The sequence below is a fragment of the Barbus barbus genome (genome assembly GCF_936440315.1).
Source record: "Barbus barbus genome assembly, chromosome: 22".
Classification (NCBI taxonomy): Eukaryota; Metazoa; Chordata; class Actinopteri; order Cypriniformes; family Cyprinidae; genus Barbus; species Barbus barbus.
Window position 1 is genome coordinate 25,505,159 of NC_136750.1, and position 22,768 is coordinate 25,527,926.

Sequence of the window (22,768 nt, forward strand, 5' to 3'; positions counted from 1 at the left end):
CGCCTGACATCTTGGCAAATTTAAAAGTGCTGACTAATGCTAAACGTAAATTCAGTAAGATTGTTATTCATGTCGGCGCTAATGATGTTCGATTTCGCCAGTTGGAGATCACTAAAAATAATGTTAAAGAGGTGTGTGAACTTGCAAGTACGATGTCAGACACTGTAATATGCTCTGGCCCCCTCCCTGCTTACCGTGGCGATGAGATTCATAGCAGACTGTCGTCATTCAATGGCTGGATGTCTAAGTGGTGCCCGCAGAATAACATAGGTTTTATAGACAATTGGACGAGGTTTTGGGGCAGACCTGACCTGTTGAAAAGAGATGGTGTTCATCCCTCCTGGGGTGGTGCCGCTCTTCTCTCTAGAAATATGGCACATAGTCTTAGAGTTCGTACTTGACTAACTGGGGCCCAGGTCAGGACACAGACTGGCTAAACCGACCATCTGCTAGCCGCCTCACATCAGAGAAGTCTGTTAATTCTCAGCACATAGAGACTGTTTCACCTAGATATCACACTATAGAGACTGTGTCTGTTCCCCGAACTAGAAAATACAAAAAAACATCCAAACCAAAATAAGAGTAACAATCTAATTGATTTACAAAAAAAAAAAAAAAAAGGCTTACAATACAGAGAAACAATTTATAAAACTTGGCTTACTGAATATCAGGTCCCTTTCTACAAAAGCACTTTTTGTAAATGATTTGATCAATGATCATAACCTAGATTTTCTCGTTTGACAGAAACATGGCTAAAAACAGATGAATACATTACTTTAAATGAGTCCACCCCCAAGATTACTGCTATAAAAATGAGCCACGTCCAAAAGTTAAAGGGGGAGGTGTTGCTACAATTTATAGCAATAATCTCAGTATTTCTCAGAGGGCAGGCTTTCAGTATAACTCGTTTGAAGTTATGGTGCTGGCTACTGTATACAGGCCACCAGGGCACCACACAGACTTTATTAAAGAATTTGCTGATTTTCTTTTAGTTAGTACTGGCTGCAGATAAAATCTTAATTGTTGGCGATTTTAATATCCATGTCGATAATGAAAAAGATGCATTAGGATCAGCATTCATAGACATTCTGAACTCTATTGGGGTTAGACAACACGTTTCAGGACCTACTCATTGTCGAAATCATACTCTAGATTTAATACTGTCACATGGAATTGATGTTAGTGCTGTTGAAATTCTGCAGCAAAGCGATGATATCTCAGATCATTATCTAGTCTTGTGTAAACTCCATATAGCTAAAACTGTAAATTCTACACCTTGTTACAAGTATGGTAGAACCATCACCTCTACCACAAAAGACTGCTTTGTAAGTAATCTTCCTGATTTATCTCAATTCCTCAGCATATCCAATAGCTCAGAACAACTTGATGTAACAGAAACTATGGACTCTCTCTTTTCTAGCACTTTAGATACAGTTGCTCCTTTGCGCTTAAGGAAGATCAAAGAAAACAGTCTGACTCCGTGGTATAATGAGCACACTCGCACCCTAAAGAGAGCAGCCTGCAAAATGGAGCGCAGCTGTACGAAAACAAAACTAGAGGTATTTCGTATAGCTTGGCGGGAAAGTACCCTATCCTACATTAGCATTAAAAACTGCTAGATCTGATTATTTTTGTCTCTTCTAGAAGAAAACAAGTTTTGGTTCCTTGCCACTGTCGCCTCTGGCTTGCTCAGTTGGGGACACTTAATTTCTAGTGATTATCGTCAATTTGATTTAGCAGATACTATTTAAACTAAACTGACCTAGACAATGACATCTCTGAATTCAATAATGAAATGCCTTTAACTGATAATTGAGTGTTTAATCTTATTTTTATACATTACTGACACCCTATCCTCCAATTTGATACTGTTCAGTGCTTTGACACAATCTGTATTGTTAAAAGCGCTATATAAATAAAGGTGACTTGACTTTAATATGCTGATTTGGCTCTTAAGAAACATTATCAATGTTGAAAATAGTTGTGGTTCTTTTAGCATTTATTAGTAAACAAATCTTTTGTAATATTATGTATGTCTCTAGCATCACTTTTGATCAACTTGAATGAATAAAAGTATGAATTAAACAAAAGTAAGCCTTTTTCTGAACCCAAACATGTTTGTTGAACCGTTATAAAGCTCATGACTCGCATCTCTTCTCTGTTGCATTTCTTTCCACCACAGAGTGAAGTCAGGCAGCTGGAACCAGATTAAACAGGCCACATATATGACCAAAATCAGACAGAGATGCACTGCTTCACTGAATCATGATATGAGAGAAATTGGATTATATGATTAATCAAAGTATGGGATGTCGATGACTTACGACAGATTTCCTGAGCGTGTGTGCGTTGGGTTGCTCCATGGGGATTTGCGCTCATAATGGTCTTGACCTTCTGATTTATTCAGCGTGTGTGAGTTGGCCCTCCAGTCATACACACCCAATGACAAAATGTGTTTTTCATTTTAAATGCTCTCTCTGGTTGCTTTAAAACTGAAAAATGGCAGCCTCCCAACACACACACACAAAGATGCAGGCAGATCCATCGATAAGTGGATACACACACACACACACACACACCACTGGGTGCAGTGACACATGGAAAAAAAGACAGAATTATTAAAAGGCACAATTTAGCAAAAAAATGGAAAATTCTGCTATTACTTACTTGCTTTAAATGTAATTTCCAAACCCGTATGACTTCCTCTTTTATTTAATGTGCATTTTTATGGAATTTCCTAACCACTTTTTTCAATTTAATGAAAGTGCAAAAGGACTGAGGCTGTCAAGCTCCAAAAGCACAAAAAGCAACATAGAAATCATTTAAAAAAGCATACACTGAAACAGACTGATATGTAGAAAGCTATAGCTCTCTGGAAGGAAAGATCGTCATTGAATAATGACTTAAATTTCCCTTTTTCACCACACAGATCTATTATAATCACTTCAAGAGAGTTATTTAAGTCGTATGCACCAAATTTTTGTGTCCTTTTAGAAGCTTGACAGCTTCAGTCCCAATTCACCATAACCGTATGAAAAAGAGAGACCAGAATTTATCCTTTTGTGTTCCAAAGAATCAAGAATGTCTTACAGGTATGGAATGAAACGAGGGGGAGTAAATTTTAAATCTTGCGTGAACTAATCCTTTAAAAGAGTCACTTAGAAAGTTGAAGGGCAAAAGCATGTATGGAAAGAAGATAAGTGAAGCAGACAGACAGATAAGGGATAAAACTGGATTACTGAAATGATAGCGGGAGGGATAAACAGACATGAAGGAAGTGGAAAGAGAACGACAAGGTCAAAGACACATTTAAAGAGGCAGACTTTGATCACACTTTAGTGTCTGGGAGCAGTTCTTCTGAAAGACACTCATGTCTTTAATTATGTTTATGAGTCTTGTGGTTAATAGAAATGCCTTAGGACACTCAAAAACATGAAAACAAGTAACAAATCACACACACCCACAGTGTTCAAGTTCATTTGGAAGTCAATGTAATACCTCACTCTGATGTTTAACAGTGAGGTATAAAAATCAAGACAATACTGATAATCTGGGATTCAAGATCTAAAAAAAAAGTTTTAGGACTCTGAAAAAAAAATTCTGAAATGAACCAACATTTGGGAAATATTATGTGACAGAAAAAGGACAACAAGGATGCAGAAAACAGATGAATAAGTCAAAGCAGATGAAGACTATGACGAAGGAGTCTGACAAACTATTACTACGACAAAGAATACAAGACAAAGATGAATAATAAAGATAAGACGACAACGAAGAAAAAAGAATATTGTCATTATTAAATCAGCTTAGAAAAATGCTAAATAGAGGCATTTTTACTTGGGGTCTCAAATGTTGGACCAAGTATGTGCAACGCATCATATGTTTGTTTAGATGTCCATAGGGTGTCGTCATGTTGAAAGCCCATGAAACAATTTCTTCAAGATGTTACAAATTACAATCCTATTTAAAGTGTCAAGCACCTTACACAACTTGTGGTGCCCATGTGTCGTATTGAAAGATCCAAGAGTGTGTTAAATAGAAAAATGAAACGAATCATTGAATGCCTTCAGGAATAATTTCCAGTTCCCTGACCATATATACAGCAAAATAACAAACAGATTGGATGAAGAATTTCACATTTCATTCACTCTGATTAATCCAAGGTCTTTGCTCTATTGATGTTTATTGGACCTGTCATTTAGTTTTATGTTCAATATATGAAATCAATTCCACTATGCCTCTCTCATTCATTTTGATTATGAGCATCTTTCTCATTTTAAATCTATGGGTTTGGCCTCTTGTTCATGAAGATAAATGAGACAGATAAAGGAAAGAAAGAAAACCAGACTTAGCTCATGATTTGACTGGCCTCTATATGTGATGCTTCACAGGGAGGGTTCATCCACCATAAATATTTATTTAATATACTCCATTTATCAGCAGAAACCACAATGAAAAGACACACAGGGTCATGATGTTTATAAAGAGACCTTATGTCTAGAACAAACAGCAAATTGCACATGTCCCAATGCAAAACAAGAAAATAAATCCTGAACTCCCCGAGGCAACGAGCATTTTAACCCCTCACCGTTATTAACGGAGGGCCCTGACAGGGCAAGGGTCATACCATTAGGCTGTTCAGCGGAGGGGTGGGGAAGAAATCAGGTGAAAAAGACCATCCAACCGATATAATAAATTACTGCACCCTTATTATATTTACTGACTGGATATGTGTAAGTGTGATGCTAAATAACTGTAACTATAACATAAATGTATATACACAAACATGTATTTGTTTGTATATAATGATGGATTTGTTTCTTTCAAACACACAGCGTTTTGCTTCACAAGATGTTGACTGATGGTCTGGAGTCGTGTGGATTACTTATGGATTATTGTGATGTTTTTATCAGTTGTTTGGACTCTCGTTCTGACGGCACCCATTCACTGCAGAGGATCCTTTGGTGAGCAAGTGATGTAGTGCTAAATTTATCCACATCAGTTCCAACAAAGAAACAAACTCATCTACATCTTGTATCGTTACTGAATTAATTTTTCAACTGTTGTATACAAATGATTCAAATATTCTTGAATTAATATTTGAATCATTTGAATTAATTAAGTGTTTTGAAAAAATTAGTTCAAATTGATTCATATTCACCCAAAACAAACAAACAAAGAGAAACCCAATTGTCGCCACAGACTGGCAAAACTATGTGGTTGTAAAATTAGTAACTGAGAAATATCCACCATTAGTATGAAAAACACAAATAGGACTCTAGCTATGCTGACTGGAGAGTCAAATTTCAGGAACAGAACAAATGGATAAACGATGATTTGCATGTATATGTTACTGCCAAACAATTTATTAATTCAGATTGTAAGTGAAAGTGTTTTTTTTTTTTTTTATGGGTCCCCTATGCTTTTAAGATAGGAAGTGACTGCATTTATTCACAGGAAACACTGTCAATCTCCTTCTTAGGCCTGTCAGCTAAGACAACCGAAAAAGCGGTTATTGAAATGGAAATGACCCAAACTCTCTTTAATCCAAATCCCCATGTGCTGAACAGGCTATATTTCCCCGTAAACCAAACTAAAGACCTGTTTCCTCTGCCCAAGTCTCTGAACCCCAGCCGGAGCGAGCAGGTCTAAGGAAGTGCCGATTCTCCCTAAAGAGGACTTTGGAGGCTGGAAGATTCCAGATTTAAAGATAGCTGATAGGCTGATTGCGGATGTGGACGTCTACGCCCTTTGCTAAGGGGCTATCGTCTATCGGAGATAGGGAAGTGCTTTCATCCTAGGAAGGAAAAGAGCTTCCTTCTTTCATCTGTCACTCCGAGTTCCCCATCTTTTGTCTAATAGGAAAGGTCATTTTGTAGACCCCCTGATAGATGAATTTTGCATAAATCATATTTATATACTGCAGTATAAGGTGAACTTGTCTGTATGAACAGGGGTCCATTTTATTTAAGTCAATGAGGAGGCAAAAGCTAAAGCTAATTACTATAAAAGATCTGATTCTGAGCAGAAGACTGAGGTATTCTGTTTAAAAGAGCACAGCATATTGACTGCGTTAACCTGCTAACCCTAGTAATTATCGCAAGGGTTATCCTGTATTTGGGAATATGATCTTTGCCTTCTTCCAGACAGACTGCATGTCTGGGTAAGGCTATATATCCTTCACAAGTACAGCTCTCTTTAATGGAATCAGTGCATTCAATATTTATTGTTTACTAATAAAACAAATAAGTAATAAGCAACCAAAGTCAATGGGCAATCAAAATGCTGCCCTTTAAAAATCAATACACATTGCTTTGTAGTTTAAATTCTCCAGTTCAAAAATAAACATTTTAAATATTTATATTCAGTGTTGGGGAAAGTTACTTTAAAAAGGTAATGCATTACAATGTTGCATCACTCCCTAAAAAAGTAACTAATTACATTGCTTAGCTACTTTTTATGGAAAGTAATGCGTTACGTTATTTTTGCGTTACTTTTGCAATACTTTTTAAATATTAATACAAGAAGTTCTAATTATTGCCAATGTAAAAGCCCTTTCACACCAAAAAGTGTAATGAATAAACCTCAGGCTGAAGAAAAAGTAAATTCACGTCTGTAAAGTAGAACGCAGGAGAAGAAGGTTCAACACTCTTCAGCAATAAAAAACAATGAAGCACAAACGTTAGTTTATCTAAAGTCAGTTTTGCTTATTAGTATGGTTGAACTGGATCAAAGGTCAGCAGCAAAGACATTGGTTAATAAAATGGGATTAGATACATTTGTGTTATTTAACATATTCAATTATTGCAGGTTTGCGTCATATTCTGAGTTTGCATTTCACTGTTTTAATTCATTTTGATGAATACTAAATCTGTTTTTTGTGAGTGGGATAAATTAATGCACATTCACATTTAGTCTAGAACTACAGTAACAGCATGTTCACACAGCACACTGTCAGTCAGTAAATGGGAAAAAAGTAACTCAGATATTTTCTTGTAAATTAAAAAGTAATGTGTTACTTTACTAGTTACTTGAAAAAAGTAATATTATTATGTAACTCATGTTACTTGTAATGCGTTACCCCCAACACTGTTTATATTCAAATATTAACGTTAACATGTATATATTTGCAATGCAGAGGCATACAAATCTTAAGGTGTTCAGCCTGAACATTATCCAATCCACCACCCTTGAAATATTTCTTCTCTAACAAACTCAACAGCTTGGTAAACACTTGTCTCTGCTGATCTGGAATGGTGAAGGTTTTTGGTTTAGATATGAAGCCCAGAGGGGTTTGTTTCTTGTGGGTGGGCTGGAAGGGAGATGTCCCTGATCTAGGCCCCAAGTTTCGGTGTGGCCTTGTAAAGGTATTGTGACTTGGGGCCTCAATTAACATTAAAGGGTTCTTACCGAATTGTGTATTATGTACATATGATTCGCACTGACACATATTATTTGTACTTTCAACTTATGCTAAATTGCAGCTCTCATACTTCAATGAACCAGTACAGAGGAAGTGAAGCTGGCTAACATCAACCTGCCCTTCGCTCAACAAAACACTACAGGAGACTGAAAACATGAAGAAATGTGGAGGTGAAACAAGCCAGATTTAAACTCAGTTTACCCATATAAGCCCCACAGCACACCAGGTGTCTGATCATCACATTGATTCACTTGATAAATTAACCACATTTAATGACAACACAAAATCAAAACAGAACCAATTACAAATCTTAATTAGTGATGCAACATTCTTGAGTTATGAAAATTGGGCTAATATTTAAAACTGAAAATTATAATTTTAAATTATTTGTATTTGTATTATTTTATTAAAAATGTATTTATATATAGATTATTAGATAAATAAATAAGTTATTCATACTCCACAGATCAAAAAACTGACTTTGGCCCATAATGATAACATTTATAACTGCTTTAAAATAAACAACAAAAGTCATATGTATCTGGTCTTCTAGTGCATGATTCATTAGGGCATGTTATTCAAAGCATTTAATAAAAAGAACAATAAATAAAATATATAATATAATAAAAATGTGCTTATAATATTATGCAAGTAAACTTGCAAACAATGTTGACTATGAAAATACAGTCTGAATTTACATAACTTTATGGATTTATATTCATTCCAGTGTCAAAACATATTAGCCAAAAAATACACATTTAGATACATTTCACATATTTGCATTTATTTACAAACATTTATCTAGCCATTTTATCAGCTAAATATGTCATGGGAAATCTTATAATTCCATACTCCCATTTCATCTCTATGATGAAACAATGGCACTTTAAAGATAAAGCACGTTGCAAAGAGATGTTTTGTCTGTGCTTTATAGCATGTAGGTTGATATTAAAGCTTTTACCAAAGCTTTTAAAGCAACAGTGGCACATTGACTCCACATTTAGATGCAACGCTCAGTTAAGGGTGAAGATATGAGATGGGGAGGACTTAGATAACGAGTATTTCCATAAACAATTTTAGCGATGCTTGGGGCGAAACATGAGCAAGCAGCCAAAATGGGGGTTTGCTGAATGACCATGTTTTCAGTGATAGTATGATCGGACCAAAGGAAAAAAAAAAAAAAAAAAAAAAAAAAAGTTGGCGTCATGGAGTGTGATATCATGCTCTGTGTGATAACAGCTCTGTATGGAGAAGAAGAAGAGCAGTGTGACCTATCAGACATTGCACAGAAAAAAATGAGGGTAAAAGCGCCATCTGCTCGCCCATTCATAGGCCAGGGTCTTTATGACCTGTCAATCAAGTTAACAAAGACAGACAGGTATTTTGATTTCAAACATCAGAGCTGACTGAAACAACATGCTACTGGCGATTCCACAGTGGCTACGAGATAAACTTCAATTACCTGCTAAGACTCATGTTGATTCATAGCAAATTTTCAAGAATACAAACATAGAATGCATGTCAATCATCCAGGAGGCGGAGCTAGGCATACAGAGGTCAGGTCCTCCTGATGGAACGTGCTGTGGACCACATGAGGCTTGCAGGGAGACACATGGAAATACTGTCAGGTCCGGCTTGCCATGTATTATTCTGCGGTGACTGGTTGATTTTGTTAGTTTTTAATTTTTCCTCAAGCTGCATTCAAGATTTCCAGAAAAAATGCTATTTATAAAAACATGAATTCAAGTTTGTGGAACTGGAAATTTCTAGCAAGGGAACTATGTTCAAGGAACATTTGCTGTCCATGCAGTTTACATGCACAATAAAAGAATGATTGTGCTTAAGGCCAAATATATCCTATAAGCTATAGTGTCTCGGGTTAATGAAAATGATTATTGCTAATAAAAGATACCAAATTTCAACAAGCTATGTTTCCATCCAAAGTTACGAATTAAACTTATGCGCACAAGTGGGATATTGCATAAAACATAATAAAGCACGGTTTCCATTCAGAGAGTAGAAGAGAACAAAATTGTCACATCCTGATAAACATGCGCTAAATATCGCAAATAAATAGTACATTTGCTGTAGTAGGAGAAGGCAGTAATTTGTGTATACAATAAATGATGAGCTTCAGAGCACGCTGATTTGCGGTCATGTTATCTTATTTTCGGAGTCTGCTGTTTGGGAACGCATTTCTTGGAGTTAATTATAACAAAGCACTTTGACAAGACTTTGCTCAAGTATATTAGAAGGACAAAACTAGCATTTCAGATGCTGTGCAATGAGATCGGTCCATTGGTTGGTCCAGTTTTACGCTGTCCCAAAACAAAGTCACATGTCTTTTTTTGATGCGCATTAAGGAATTTATTCTGTAAAAGTGTTGCCATCGTAGTTTATGCACATGTTTTCTTACCAGATAAGAAATTTATCCGACTTAGTTAAGCACGTTTTTTGTGTGCATTTTTAGGATTTATGCGCATCTTGGCGTTTCCATCCAGCGTTTTGTTATGCAATATCCCAAAATGTGCATAAAAATAGGTGGATGGAAACATAGCTACAGACATTTCTAACTTTAATCCACTGATGGTTTGATGCATAGATGCGCTGGTTATTTAAATAAAAAGTAGCTAAATAATTAAGTAAAATACATTTTACATACTTTAGCAAGTTCAAATTGTATTTTCAAATGATCTTAGTAAATATTAGCAATTGTTATGCTCGTTGCTTGTGTTATGCAGTATATGGAATCAATCAAAAAACAATTATATCAGTCACTACTGCATACTAATTATTTCAAAGTGGTGGGGACAAAAATCGCCAAGACAAAAACAAATGTAAAAAATAAATAAATACATCCATAAATAAAAAGCCTATGCATCTACATTAAGATCAAGAACTCTGGGACATGATATTTTCAATACAAAACTACTAAAAATCTACTAGGTGAATCAGCCTTCACAAGGTATTTTAAAATACATGTGATTGAAACAAAACCGCTCTCAGCGTTTCTACAGGAAACACCCATCTCTTCATATTATATTTATGAGTTTTTCACTTTTTAACCTCCTCCAACATCTGAATGTTTCATTAAGATACTCTTTCAGTTCAATGTCTTGGCATGTACAGAAATAAACACACATTTTAAGTGATATCCTTTGAAAACAAACTGAGGGGTTTTCCGTGGTTTTATTCCCTATAATTTTCTCCCACCTGGAATAACTGGTCATGTTTAAGAGCTGCAAAACTCTCAAAAAACACACAAGTGTTGGATACATTAGGGCCTGTCGCTCGCTCACTTCATGGAAAAAGAAGCCTTTCAACACCCAAAGCCAATGGGTTGAAAGATGCCAATTCTGTTCATAAAACATTTTTCTCATATTTAACCTTGACTGAGCCTTAGATAACACGAGAGAGAAGGAGCAAAATTTACTACTTACTGATTAAAATAACAAAAAACCTTGACATTTATACATCATTATTCTTGTACTGTCAGTAGGAGTAGATTAAACCTAAGTAGATCTCCTGAGTAATGTCACATCGTAATTCACTTACAGATATAAGACGATTAGCTCTACTCAAACGTCATCTCACAAGAACTGCCACAAATGCCTCAAGAGACAAGTCTGTAGAGGATTACTGGGTACCAAAAAAAAAAAAAAAAAAAAAAAGTCAAACAATTTTCAACCAAAGTTCAGGAGTATGAAATCACTATGGTTCTCAATCAGTAGTTTGAAAGCTTTCCAGGATGACAGAAAATTACACCATCTTTACAAAGCAATTATGTGTCACCTCTAAAATGAATGCCAAATGCGAGGGAATGAATACAAAGAGCATTAGCTGAAGGATAGAGAACATCCAAATGAAAACCATCAACTGCCTTCACTGGAGTACAATATATCAAAGATAAGAGGATGTCACATGGAGCGCCATCCTTAAACGTTTGATGAAATTCCAGGCCGTTGTTTTGTTGAAAATGGTTGTTCTGGTTGTTTGATGTGGGGAAACAAGCTGACTGATGGATACATTGTAATTTACCTGACCATGGAGATCTTTCACTGACCAGAGAACAATGTGCATTGAAACCACTGTAAGTCAAGGAAACCCTTGTTCTCGGGGTCCATTTGCGGGTCTGCTGTACAGCGCTGATTGTACTGACTGTGAAGTTTATTGAAACCCAGGATTTCCTCCTTCCCATCCTGCTGTCTCTGAAGAACCCGTCTCCATGACGACCCTTCAGATGCCCCGTTTGAAAGGAAATTATGGGTTTATTGGGTAAACAGACCTTTTGGAACTGTCAGGAGAAATACTGAGAAAGACACAGCGAGAGGTAGGAAGAAGCAAGAACAGACCAAAGCAGGAACAAACTCTTCCAAGAACATCATTAATTACGCAATGACCTGCGGGCCAGCTAAACACATGCAGCGCTATCTGGATACAATGACTGGGTGATGAAACATCAGGAGGTTTGCTTGTATAAGTCCTTTTCCTTTCATGTGCTGTAGACTCAAAGCAAAACTTGCCTTTGGAGTGACATACAGTTGACTATTACACCTGAATATTTAAGACTATTTGGAAAATGTCTCTTTTTTTTCAACACAATAGAAGTTAATAGGGTCTAATGTTGTTTGAACCACAGAATATCTTCTAATTATTTTATATTCTTCAGAAGAAAGTCAATCATATAGGGCTGGAATGTCATGAAAATGGCAGAATTTCTTTTCTTTTTTGGGGGTGAATTATCCCGTTAAATGTGGTCAGCTTCCATTCCAGACCACCTCCAAATAGTTTCAGTAATCCAATCACAATCATGGAAAACACATGTGAATGACAGATGTAAAGTTGGCTGGAATGACTGGATTATGCCAATTTCTAACACAAGGACAGCACACAGAAACGGGTAGATGAAAACCATTAAAACCTTCATATGAAATCATTTGGAATGGTAAAATATTACATTTGAAAATGTCCTTTTAATCTAAATGTTACAAAAACAGTCTCCCGTTTGGGAATAAAATTCCCCCATTCACAAAAAAAGAAAATAACCCTGGGCAAACTCATTTATAGTCATCTGAGCATAGATGAGCCTTCTTGTCTATACTGAAGTAGGTTTAAAATTACAGCAGAGACTCGAGAAACACGTTGGTGATTATGACCTCAGCCTAAACGCAACATGAGCTGTCTAATGGGCTGTTATACTGTCAATTTAAAACAGAATATAAAAATTAAACACAGACCTTTGTCTTCCTCGTTAAGAGCCAAAAGCTTTGTAAAACAAATCCCAAGTCACAAAACTTAAAGATCATGTTCTCCAGTAAAAGGTGATGAAAAAAATGATTTAGAGCGCTCAAACTGTGATTAGTCAGTGATGACTGACGATGGAAAAGCTACTATAGCTTGTTATTAGAGACCACGCAACATGGCGAAACTGAAGTATGTTGCCTATTTGAGTGTACTGAAGTGTCAGAGAGCTCAAAATATTTCTCTTTTCTCACATTTATATTGATGTAGGGGGCAAACGTCGTATATGTTTGGGTTGTTTAAAAAAAAACCTCATAAAACGTTCATAAACATCCATTTACATGATGATAGTTGCGACCAACTGGAGGTCCCTGAGGATTTGTACATTTGAACGGCTGTAGATTTGGGATAAGAAACTGACAATTTTTATAAGTAGCTGGGACAAGGGTTAAAAGCTCTGGAGAGCTTTTGGGGGGCTCCTTGTTGAAATTTTGCAAGGGGTAACTGTTCAGTAATGCCGCACCGAAGCCAGCATGGTTTATTTATACAAGTTAATGCACGAAACTCAAACTCATGTCTTAACAGCATGACATCACCTCAAATTGGGGTCGGACACTCTAGAACCAGTTGGAAGTGTTTTGAAATAATGTTTATAGTATATTGAAACTGAATTCACTCTCAAATAAATATACAACTCTTGCAGATCATGCTCAACATGTTGGCCCTCGGACCCTGCGGTAGGGAAGAACGTACAATCGCATCACTAAATAATTCGGCCTCACTATTCGATACTCTCAAAAATACCTGCATATAATCAAGATGCCTGTAAGGTTCGGAATGTACCGTTGTGATGCGGTTGGCAATTTTCATGCCTGAAATCACGGCAGCGTTACACTCCCTCATAAACAAACACTTTTGCCAAGTTGTAGCTGCTACTAATTACACCAATTTCAATCTCACTTTTGTTGTTTTTAGCCTGATTAAACCCTCAAAGCCATTTAAAAATAAATATTAAATGTGCGCAACCACCTACACAATCCCACCCAAACACCTACAAACCAGCTGAATGCGTTGTTGCTTCAGCTGTTAGACAATGAAGCCAAAACATTTCAAATAAGCTTCCTTTACACCCAAGTAGCATTTGCTGTAGATAATTATTATTTGTTCTTTCTTTAAGCAAAGCTTAGCCAAATCATAGCAGAGAAGCACATTGCCCTTAAATTTGAATTGTGAATTCCCTTAACTAAATTTTTCGACTTTGGCAAGGGTTGCATCTCTGAAAAATTCCAGGAATAAAACAAATCGAATCTTAACATTGTCATTTTGTCATTAATATGCTTCCTAAAATTTAGAAGCTTAAAGAAAATCCCACTCAAACTTCCCTGTCTACACAAATGAAAATGTATTCCATTAAGAAAAAAGCACTTTGCACTGTAGCTTTTCAATGCAACAAACTGAAATGTAATAACCAGAGCTACTTGTTCTAGTCAAGCAGGAAACAAAGGTGCATTCATAAAATCCACAAAGGAGACAAACTCGAGCTCTATAGATATTGATAAGCGTGTCAAATACGTTCCACTTAAGTACACAAAACACAGGTTGCTACAAGAAGGTTGGCTTGGTGAATTCCTAAGTCCACAAACATTACCTTTAGAAAAACATACCATTGTAACTATAGGTTTTGCTCAAATACTATTGATTAATACAGTAAAAATGTGGTAAATTTGTAATATTAGCCACCACTGTCATTAAAAAAAATGTATTAACTTAACAGAAAATCTTCAGGAAGAATTTTCCCAGTTATGATTTTACAAATGGAAGGACTAAAGAACCTTGTATAACATGATACAATTTTTGCACCAGGAACACATACTTTTAGTTCATTTTGCCTTATCTCACAGTTCATGTAGTGGGTGACCTACAAGACGTCTTTGACAAAAAATGATGTAGATTAATAAAATGAAGAAAACAAAAAAGTAAAAGAAAATGCATGCTTGAGAAAGTAACAATATAATTTATTATATACTTTATATACAACAAAAATACTATTTTTTCAGGACATATAATATGCCATAATTGCCATGTCTGATATACAGTTTCTTGCACCTAAGTTGATAGTTCTTAGCCAGAATAAGTTGCACAAAAGGTCAAAAGTCTGGCTACACAAGACTACACAGCAGTCAACATGGCAAAAGAGATCCAAACCTATATTTACTTTCATTTTTTTGGGCTACTAAAAATGTCTGATGACTAAAAGACTGACTCAGACTCTAAGAAGGAATCTCTTTGCACATTTGCAAACTCAATTTTATAATTAACGGTCTGGTAAACTGGGCATTCACCATGCACCATGTCTGGTAGGCAGAAAATTCCCAGTCTGGTTAGCACACAGCATGTAGCCGCTGGCAGATCAGGGCGATATTTAATTAAACCAACTACTGGTTTTTATTTGAGTTATAATTTAAGACATCTTTAAAATTTAGGAGGAGAATCCCATGGGTTTAACCACAAGTCAACCTCCTGTGATTGCACCAAGGTCTACAAAAATGCCTCAACTACCTCTGAGGTCTTCATGTTATTCAAATCTCAAAGCATAGATGTTTTTCATTCCATAATGATAGGATACATGCAAAAATGTTTCTTCTGCTGAGCAGAGAACCGTTTATCAGTCTAGACACGCAAATAACACCAAGTGGATGACAGAAACAGAAGCATGGGGACAACTGTAAATGAGGAACTGTAAATGCCTAATAAAGAGAAGATTTTATGTAAAACAAATCTATTTTAGAACATTTTCCCCTCAAAATCAACCTTTTAAATCAAAAAGAAAAAAAAAAAGAAAAGAAAAAAAAAGGCACAGGGAGAATAATGGCACGGAGAGGATTGAGAAAGAAATTCCACATTTTATCTTTGCCTGGGGATATTTCCCCTGCTGCCAGCCGGTTTCTTCGCCACACGTCAATCACAGTTTGCTTGAGTTTTCCAGCAGCTGTGCTCAACCCACTGAAAGTGACATTGTAAATCAATAGTGTGACAAATCTAATGAGAAAAGCCACTCAAACACCTCAGTATAAAACCTTTGTCCAGGACAAATGGTGTCAGTGTTTTTCTCAAAGGAACAGCATTTCCATGAGCAGGTTTTACAGAATGCTCATAGATGGTATTTGTTTGATTTACCATGCTCTGAAATTCCACATGGACTCTCGATCATGACCAACGCTGGGGTGTGGACTTTTATATGACACACTTTCCACAGCATTCTGATCAAAGAGGAAGACTGAGAGCGGCATGGGATATTTGCTTCGGGCATGGGTGTTCATCTACAAAGGATGCCCCCATCTATCCCTGAATTTCACTGTAAACATGCCAATGAGAGACCAGCATAGTAAAAAGAACAGTTGACATTCCTTCAGTGAACCGCTTAAGCTGACAGAAAACCACATTGTAGAAGCTCAACCACCGTAACAGTGAGGAAAAACACAAATAAAAGAGAATCCAGATGTATTTATGGCAGCACAAGTCACTTTATCCAAATCATTTGCATGTCCATTATCAATGTTACTGTCATTCATTCACTCACACTAACAGATTAAAAATGTAGTACACTCAAAACTATAAGAAATAAATGAATAAATAACTATATAAATAAATGAAAAAACATTTAAAAATATTTAAATATATAGGCATGTATCTATTTTACATTGTGGCAATTTTTTTATAAAATTTAAATGATTTGAGTCACGATTTTCAGAGGAAAAAAGGAGCATGAAGGTCCACCCCTAAACCTTATCGTTAGTGGGGTGTAAGCAAATTGTACGAAACCGTAACAATTAGATTGAACAAAATTCTATGAAAGAGATTGTACCTAATCGTACAAATGAGATCGTATGAAATCGTATAAATGTTACAGATTTTACAGAATCTTACAAGAGATCGTACAAATTAGATTTTGCAACACTATGATGAATGAAATCAAATGAAACTACAAATTTATAAACTACAAAATTACAATTTTCCATGAGAGTGTTCAAATAGCTATAAAACAAATGTCAATATAAATACATAAATTAAATAACAATTCCATTTAATAAATTATTATAAATGTACTTGTTTAATTGTTTAAGACAGTTGTACATTTTAACAGAGGAGGAAAGTGGTAAAGTAATCAGTATGCTTAGCCTGTATAAAGTCTTTGGAAGAGCTGTATTGGGATGTCCATATTGGGAAGTCTAAAATGATGGTCAATAATTACAGTTTCAGCTTCAATTTGACTGAACTTCATGCACAAGCATTGCACAAACACCCACACACAACTGTTGCCTTACCTTTGTGAGACAGTCGTAATCTTGGAAACACACTCTTTGTCGACTGAGTTGCAGAGCAGAGCCATAGTGTCATGCAAAGCATGAAGGTCCACACACCCCATGCCATCCTCACAGACTCCTCTTGAACGTCTCACACTGACTCCTTATGATCCACCTTGAGCAGCCTCCATCCGCTGAATGACTGAATTGCCGGTTGCAGAAGAAAATTAGTTTGCCGTCATCAGAGCAGTGTGCTGAAACTCACTTAATTGACACTTAGGGTGTGTTTTGAGATGCTTCTGTGGATTCCAGTGTGAAGAAAGTGTCTAAACTGTGCGCAAAGCTGTGACTCAACCCTGGCTGACTGTTCCTGTCGCTCTTACCACAGGCGATGCATTCCTCAAACTCATAAAAATGTGTGAGGGCGAGCGTGTGTCAAACAACAAGCGCACTGATCTTGGAGAGCTTCCACCATCCTCTAATGAGAAGAAGCCTCCTTTCTTTCCTCTCTCTCCGGCTCTGTGAAATACTGCCCTTCCACGTGCCAGCCCTCTCTCCCCTCCTGACTGCTTCAACACCCCTGCCGCACACATGGACAACGGCCAAACACTCCCATCCACCCCCACCCTTCTCTTTCACTCTCTCCTTCTATCTCTCTCGCTCTCTTGGTTCCACCCTTGTGTTCTCCTCTGTTTATGATGTACTTCTGTTGTTCTCATCTCAGGGACCATGTTTACATGCAACTGAAAATTATGATTAATATTGTTATTTGGTCATATTGCGGTTACCTCAACTGCAGTTGGACAATGTACGAAATTTCAGAAATCAGACAGCTGGCAAATGGCTTAATTAATTAGAAATCTGTCATATAAACACTTCTTCCCCAGAATATCCATATATAATATATTTATTTATGCATGTGTCCAGATGAAAGTAATTATGAGTGATTTGTGGGAAACATTTTTGAAAAGTCAAGTTATCAAAGAAACATTTTTTTGAGTAAGGAAGCAACATTATTTTGGCTAAACGATAGACGATATAAAAATAAATCAATCAGGGTGCTGACACCAGGGTTATGAATGAGAATGAATTCAAGGCATAATTCATCCAAAATGGAAATTCTGTCATTATATCTAATTCGTTAAAACGTTTCCATTTACACTTGGCCACATAAATGTGTCTTCACAAAACAGATATAAATCCGGTCTTCAATTCCCGTGCTATATGCAAATTTAACGGAGTTCACGTCAACGAAAGCAACAGATAAGCACTGCATTTTATTCATTTTCAGTTAATTTCAAGATCAAAGACCGGCTTTGATCGGCTTGCTGAAGAGACACTTAGCTACTCATCCGCAGTGATACTTGTTGCGTTAGTGCTGTCATATGTGACTATTATATGCCATATAGCCTATAAAACGCTCTCACTGGTTTATTATTTGCATAATGCTTAATTAATGGAGTAAAATTTGCATATGTGGTTTCAACAACCAGATGCTTTTACACATGCCCAGTTTTGTCTGGAATGTGGCCCAGACCACCTCCTGAAGTGGTTTGAGCGATCGGATTTAAATGTGTCTCGAAAGCGTTTCGGAGGGCATTTACACCTGGTCTTTTCATGATCAGATAGCTATCCGATCAGAGAAAACGCATGAAGTGACCAGGTGTAAACAGGCCCATACACTGATCGGTCTGCGCTGTGCCGCTTTAAGTCGAACACACCTATTGTTGATGTTCGGTAAGTTCCGTCACAAAATATACATCATTCAACCGGACCAATCAGGCTATGAACGTAAGACTATGCCTTTCGGTTCAGTTTCGTTAGTTTTGCTGTCAAAAACGCCAGTGTGAACGCTAAGCGGACCAGAACTAAATGTAGTGTTTTCTTTTTTGGTCCGGACCAAACAAACCAAGAGAACCGAACTACAAGTGTGAACACACCCTAAATGTTGGAAATGTAAGCATTATAATTAGTAAATTATAATGTTTCTTTTAAATTGTTATCATGTTAAATACAAATTCAGTCATATTAAAACAATTTAGCGTGGAGTTGGTTCACTTTCCGGCAATGAATCCAAGTAAATAAATAACTAAATTAATTTGCACGATAATATCGTGTATCCGCAAACTCACAGGCTGCCGATAGGACAATATGAAAACGAAGCATATCACCCAACACTAAAAAGAGTTTATCTGAAACAAGCAACAACTCAAGGGCATGATGGTAACAAAAGGATCTCAGCGGGTGAGTCCATATACATTGCAGGATACCACTTCCCCTTAGAGTTTCCATCTTGTTGTTTTTTCCATATTAGAATGCCAAAAGATGATGGAAATAAAGGACAGAAGTCAGCACAGATGTGCACATGTTCATGTAAACCGACAATGACAAATGAGAAGGAGCGCTCACGCTCTGATCATGACCAAACAATCAATTCACAGTGTAGATCTTGAGCTGTGGTGGATTGTGAGCAATCACTTTCATCTGCGCCTGCGGTTACGCGGCCCAGTGCTGGAATCATTACAGCAGCTCTTTGTTCACCAATGGTTATTTTTGTGAGCACTATTAAACTGCACTTAACTTTTCTCTTTCCCCTTTTCTTGGTCATTCTCACATCTACACATCCCTCTTAGTTTGGAAGGTTTGAGTTCCTCCAGTCTGTGACTGATTATCAATCCCTGAGGTTCAGACTGTAGTTACTGAAGCACCTGAGCACACTTCCAGCACTTAGATCAATCAAAAATGATTATTAATGTCATTCACCCGTCATCTGAGAAGAATAAAGGTTGCTCTATTCCTCCTGATAGCAGCATTTCACCGTGTTATTTCGTAAACGAACAGCAGCTGATCTTTGTTAAAATCTGAGATGATCTCATTATACTTCACATGTGGAATGTTGGTTACGCTTGCTGAATCGGGTGACATCATATCGCTTTGTAAATACTCTGCTGGACTTCTACTGTTTTTCCCCCCTTCATCAAAAAGTGATCAAAAATCTCTTCCATTCCCAAACAATACCACATAGTTACTCATTAAAAAACTATTTACCCCAGTTTACTTAGGCAGGAAGTACTTGGCCACAAAACTCAGAAAAACACTTTAGTTTATAACTTATAATTTTAGAGCAAAAACATCTCAAATCAGTCTTTAATATTCTTATATTTTAATAGCAAACCTGGAATAAAAAATAAATAAATAAATAACCGGCTTAAAAATAGACACTTAAGCTGAATGTAAAATATATGAAAATAACAAAACACAATATCAAGTGGAATTTATTAATTTACTTGTTAGTACTTTTTATTAAATAATTATTTATTTACAAAATAAATACAACATACAAGGTCAGTGCCTTTTTTTTTAAATTTTGTATTATTTTTAAAGTGCGGTCTCTCTCATGTGTGTTAGCTGGACAAACCACAACAGTCTCTGAACAACCTGTTTTTTGTTGGTTAGTTTTTAAAAAAAAAAGTTCTTGATCTGAAAGACACATTTCTATATACCATAAACTGAAAAAATACTAGAAATTTGCGTTAAAAAAAAAAAGGTTACACATCAAATTAGAAGCAAAATTAGACTGAAATCACATTTTCTTGTAAAACGTAACCCAATTATCTGTTTTATTTACAATTTAGAAAAATACTGTTTACTAGATAAAATTTTTTATTATTTTTTTTTTATTATTAGTAGTGCAAAGGAGATCTCATCTTAATTTTCCATAGAGTGACTGTACCAGAATAAAAAGGGAAAGGCATGTGGAATAATGACTAATTAGTTCCTTTTAAATACAATCCGCATGAAACCCCGTGAGTGAGTGTGTCATATGTGTAGAGTTGAAGACTGCTGTTTGAACTGCTTTGGCTGCGCTTCATTCTTATGAATGAGTTGATACATGCCAGTCACCATCTGCATGCTGCCCATTCCCCTAACCTTTCATTTCATTATCCCCTTTCTTTTCTTTTAATTTCTAACTCTTTCTTTTATAATAACAGCTATCTGACATACTGACAGTCACCCTAAAATCTCCAGCTGAATGAGAGACCGAGAGAGAAATGGAGAAAGAGTGAAGGCTTTTGGCAGCTGCGCCAGTGCAAAGGAAGTCCTCAGAAATCACTCTGCTCATGCCATCATGTTTGACACACTTATACTGACTGGAATGTTTAAAATGGAAATGGAAAAAGATAGTATTTTTTAACATTTCTGCAGTTTTCTTACATTTTCTTGGGACACGTGTCTTTTTTTTTTTTTTTGATTAGCCGAAAAGGACAATTATCTGATGCCGATTTTAAATGCTGCGGCTCTCAGGTTGAGGAAACATTTCAAAAGACAGTTTGTAAAAGATATAAAAGCAGATTTTAGATTAAGTATCTTATGTGCTTTCCTAACAATAAAACAAATCTTATGTGTTTATAAAACCAAATACATAAATGGAAACTTTTTGTCACGGATCTGTCTGTTCTCCACCAGTCACGATGCACTCACGCACCTGGTTTCACCAGCACACCTGCACATCATCTGTTCACTCATCAACACGGCTACAAATACACACACCTCACAACACTCCAGTGTCCTGTCTTGTTACTATCTTACTGCGTTAATTGTTCGTGCGAAGAGGACTACCGGTGTTATCACAATCTCTATGCCTGATACCTACCTGCTGTGTTTCATCCTGAGTGTGTCTTCCAGCGATCCCTAGTCTGTCTGCTCCCGAGTTCCGTCCTCGTCTGCCATATCGGTGATGTGTGTGTCCAGCTCCTGTTCCTTGTCTCCTGTCAAGAAAAGATATCCAAGTTAACGTTCCTCCAGATCTCCCAAGAATCACCACTTACGTGTTCTACTCCATATTGCTCAAAGCCTGCCAATAAATACCTGATTTCTATACGTCACGCAGTCTGAGTCCCTCTTCTGTAACACTTTTATTGCTCAAGGTGACTAAATTAAGTTACGAACACAAAGAAAAGAGGATTTTTTGTGTGTGTTAACTGTTTGAGTTTTATTCTGTGGAACAGTAATACAAAACAAAGTAGCTGTACAAATTTAGAACCCACCCCAACTCATCTCACCCCCTGGTAGACAAAATTAAAATAAAATAAAAATGTATATTAATAAACAAATAACAATACAATTTTAGAAAGACGCAACATTAAAAGCTGAATGCCATGAATTAACAGTTTTCACGTTAGATCCATGTATAGGAGAAGTAGAGAGTTCCATCGAGATAATGATCAGCAAATACACAGTCCAGGTTCGTCTGTCTATTGTGTGAGGAGGATTCCAACGGTTGACTTGCAATGTTTTTGCTGCTGTGAGAGCAGCTAACAGTAAAGATCTTTGTTGGACGGACAAGGTGAAGTCCCAAAAGTCATTCATAACAAAATGGCACAGGGTCAAACATATCTCAGTACTCAACAAATATAATAGGTCCAGTGAGAGCTGAGCTCAAAAAGGTGAGAGAGAGGGGCACTCCCCCCAAAAATGCAAAAACGTGCCTAAAACTCCTTGGGTCAAGTAAACCCTATGCAGCAATTTCCAATGAATCATTTGGTGATTAGGGTTTTTAGAAGACAATTTAAACATACCCCACACCTGATCGGAAAATAAAACATGCACATCCTCATTAAGATCCTTAGCCCAAACAGTAGTAATAGATAAAGGTTTGTATGAATGCTCAAGAAGAAAGAGATAGATGACTGAAGCAGAGGAGGGAGATTCCTCAGAAGGAGTTTGCGCAAAGGGTGAACAGGCAGTTGAGATTTCCAGGGCACCCCATATGCCCGTAGGGCCGATCTAATGCGCAAAT

At 36.6% G+C, this 22,768-nt stretch overlaps 1 protein-coding gene across 2 annotated transcripts in view; it reads right to left on the minus strand.

Moving 5' to 3' along the window:
• Window positions 1-17,496, minus strand: part of LOC306888050 (semaphorin-3E-like) — a 46,528-nt gene extending 29,032 nt beyond the window's left edge. Inside the window, exon 1 of one of the 2 annotated variants that reach the window (XM_079446151.1) lies at window positions 16,990-17,496. In XM_079446151.1, the coding sequence (XP_079302277.1) occupies window positions 16,990-17,095 (106 nt within the window). In that variant the 5' untranslated portion in view covers window positions 17,096-17,496. The remainder of the gene's footprint in view (window positions 1-16,989) is intronic. The other variant, XM_079446152.1, reaches the window with a different exon arrangement.
• Between the last annotated feature and the right edge of the window lie 5,272 nt (window positions 17,497-22,768).